This window comes from Nanorana parkeri, unplaced genomic scaffold, assembly GCF_000935625.1.
Source record: "Nanorana parkeri isolate BGI_ZX_2015 unplaced genomic scaffold, ASM93562v1 scaffold2694, whole genome shotgun sequence".
NCBI classification, from domain to species: domain Eukaryota; kingdom Metazoa; phylum Chordata; class Amphibia; order Anura; family Dicroglossidae; genus Nanorana; species Nanorana parkeri.
The window spans coordinates 60,793-61,807 of record NW_017308962.1 but is presented as its reverse complement, the minus strand read 5'-3'; the positions used below and the strand labels follow the sequence as shown (position 1 = coordinate 61,807).

The window sequence follows — 1,015 nt, the reverse complement described above, 5'->3', positions numbered from 1 at the left end:
GGGGGGGGGGGGGGGGGGGGGGGGTCTGCCGCGAACGAGCACATATAGGCGATCGGCTATGGACCCGCCGATCGCCTATATGTGAAACACCCGGTAACGGGTGTGTGCATTTAGCGCGGGTCTTTTCTGCCCGTGCGTGCCCGCTAGGGGGCGCGCGCGAGCAGAAAAAAATTGCCGTCTGGAGACGGCAACCCGCAGATGCTGCAGTGCCGTCCGTCCGTTTTTTTACTACGGGCGGACGGCAAGAGGTTAAACATGTTCTGGGATGTTCTTCGGTAACGGATGGAAATGTACGGAATCACCGTAGTCTGTGGGTAGCCAAGATTAATATCCCTTTTATTATTATTCTGTCCTCTGGCAGCTCTTTAAAGACGCCTGGCTCCTCCACATGGACACGACCCCCTGGACCTGGCAGCAGCTGAAGGTGGAGAATGAGGAGCATGGAGCGCCGGAGCTGTGGTGTCACCCGGCCTGTAGGGTGAGTCATGGAGATTGTGGTAGTCTATGGAGGGAGAGGAGGTTCTCGCAGGTCTCTGCCTATAGCACCACCTGCAGGAAGGTTGGGAAGGTGCATCGGTGTTCTGTCATCTCTGCACCGGCTGGCCCACATGGCCTAGAATGAGAGGAGGTTCTTTGTATTGAGTACATTAATATTGAAGGAGCTGGACACCTTTAAAGTGTACCTGTCATTACCACCGAGCATTGGCACCTCCGGCTTCCTATGTAGTTTAATGTTTCTTCCAGAACACAGGAGACCCTGACAAGCTGAGTGTTCTGGACTTTGTCTTCTCAGCGGTGGGTGGGCCTGGGCTGGATATTCGCTCAGTGCTGCAGCTTCTGGGGGCTCTGGAAGTGACCTCAATCTGCATGCATGTTCCTGCCCGTGACGGGGTAACTCCAGGTGTCCTTTCTTTTTGTTGATCATCTGACTATAAAACGTGTGAAATAATTTGCTTATAAGACTATAGAAGAATAATTCACCTTTTTACATCTCCTCCTGGTTGCCGAGTGGTGG

General features: G+C 53.4%; 1 protein-coding gene across 1 annotated transcript in view; it reads left to right on the top strand.

Annotated features, from left to right (window-relative positions):
• The window catches only part of FBXO42 (F-box protein 42), a 22,061-nt gene that overhangs the window by 18,711 nt on the left and 2,335 nt on the right, over positions 1–1,015 (top strand). Inside the window, exon 9 of the mRNA XM_018574046.1 lies at positions 362–478. Coding sequence (XP_018429548.1) covers positions 362–478 — 117 coding nt within the window. The remainder of the gene's footprint in view (positions 1–361; positions 479–1,015) is intronic.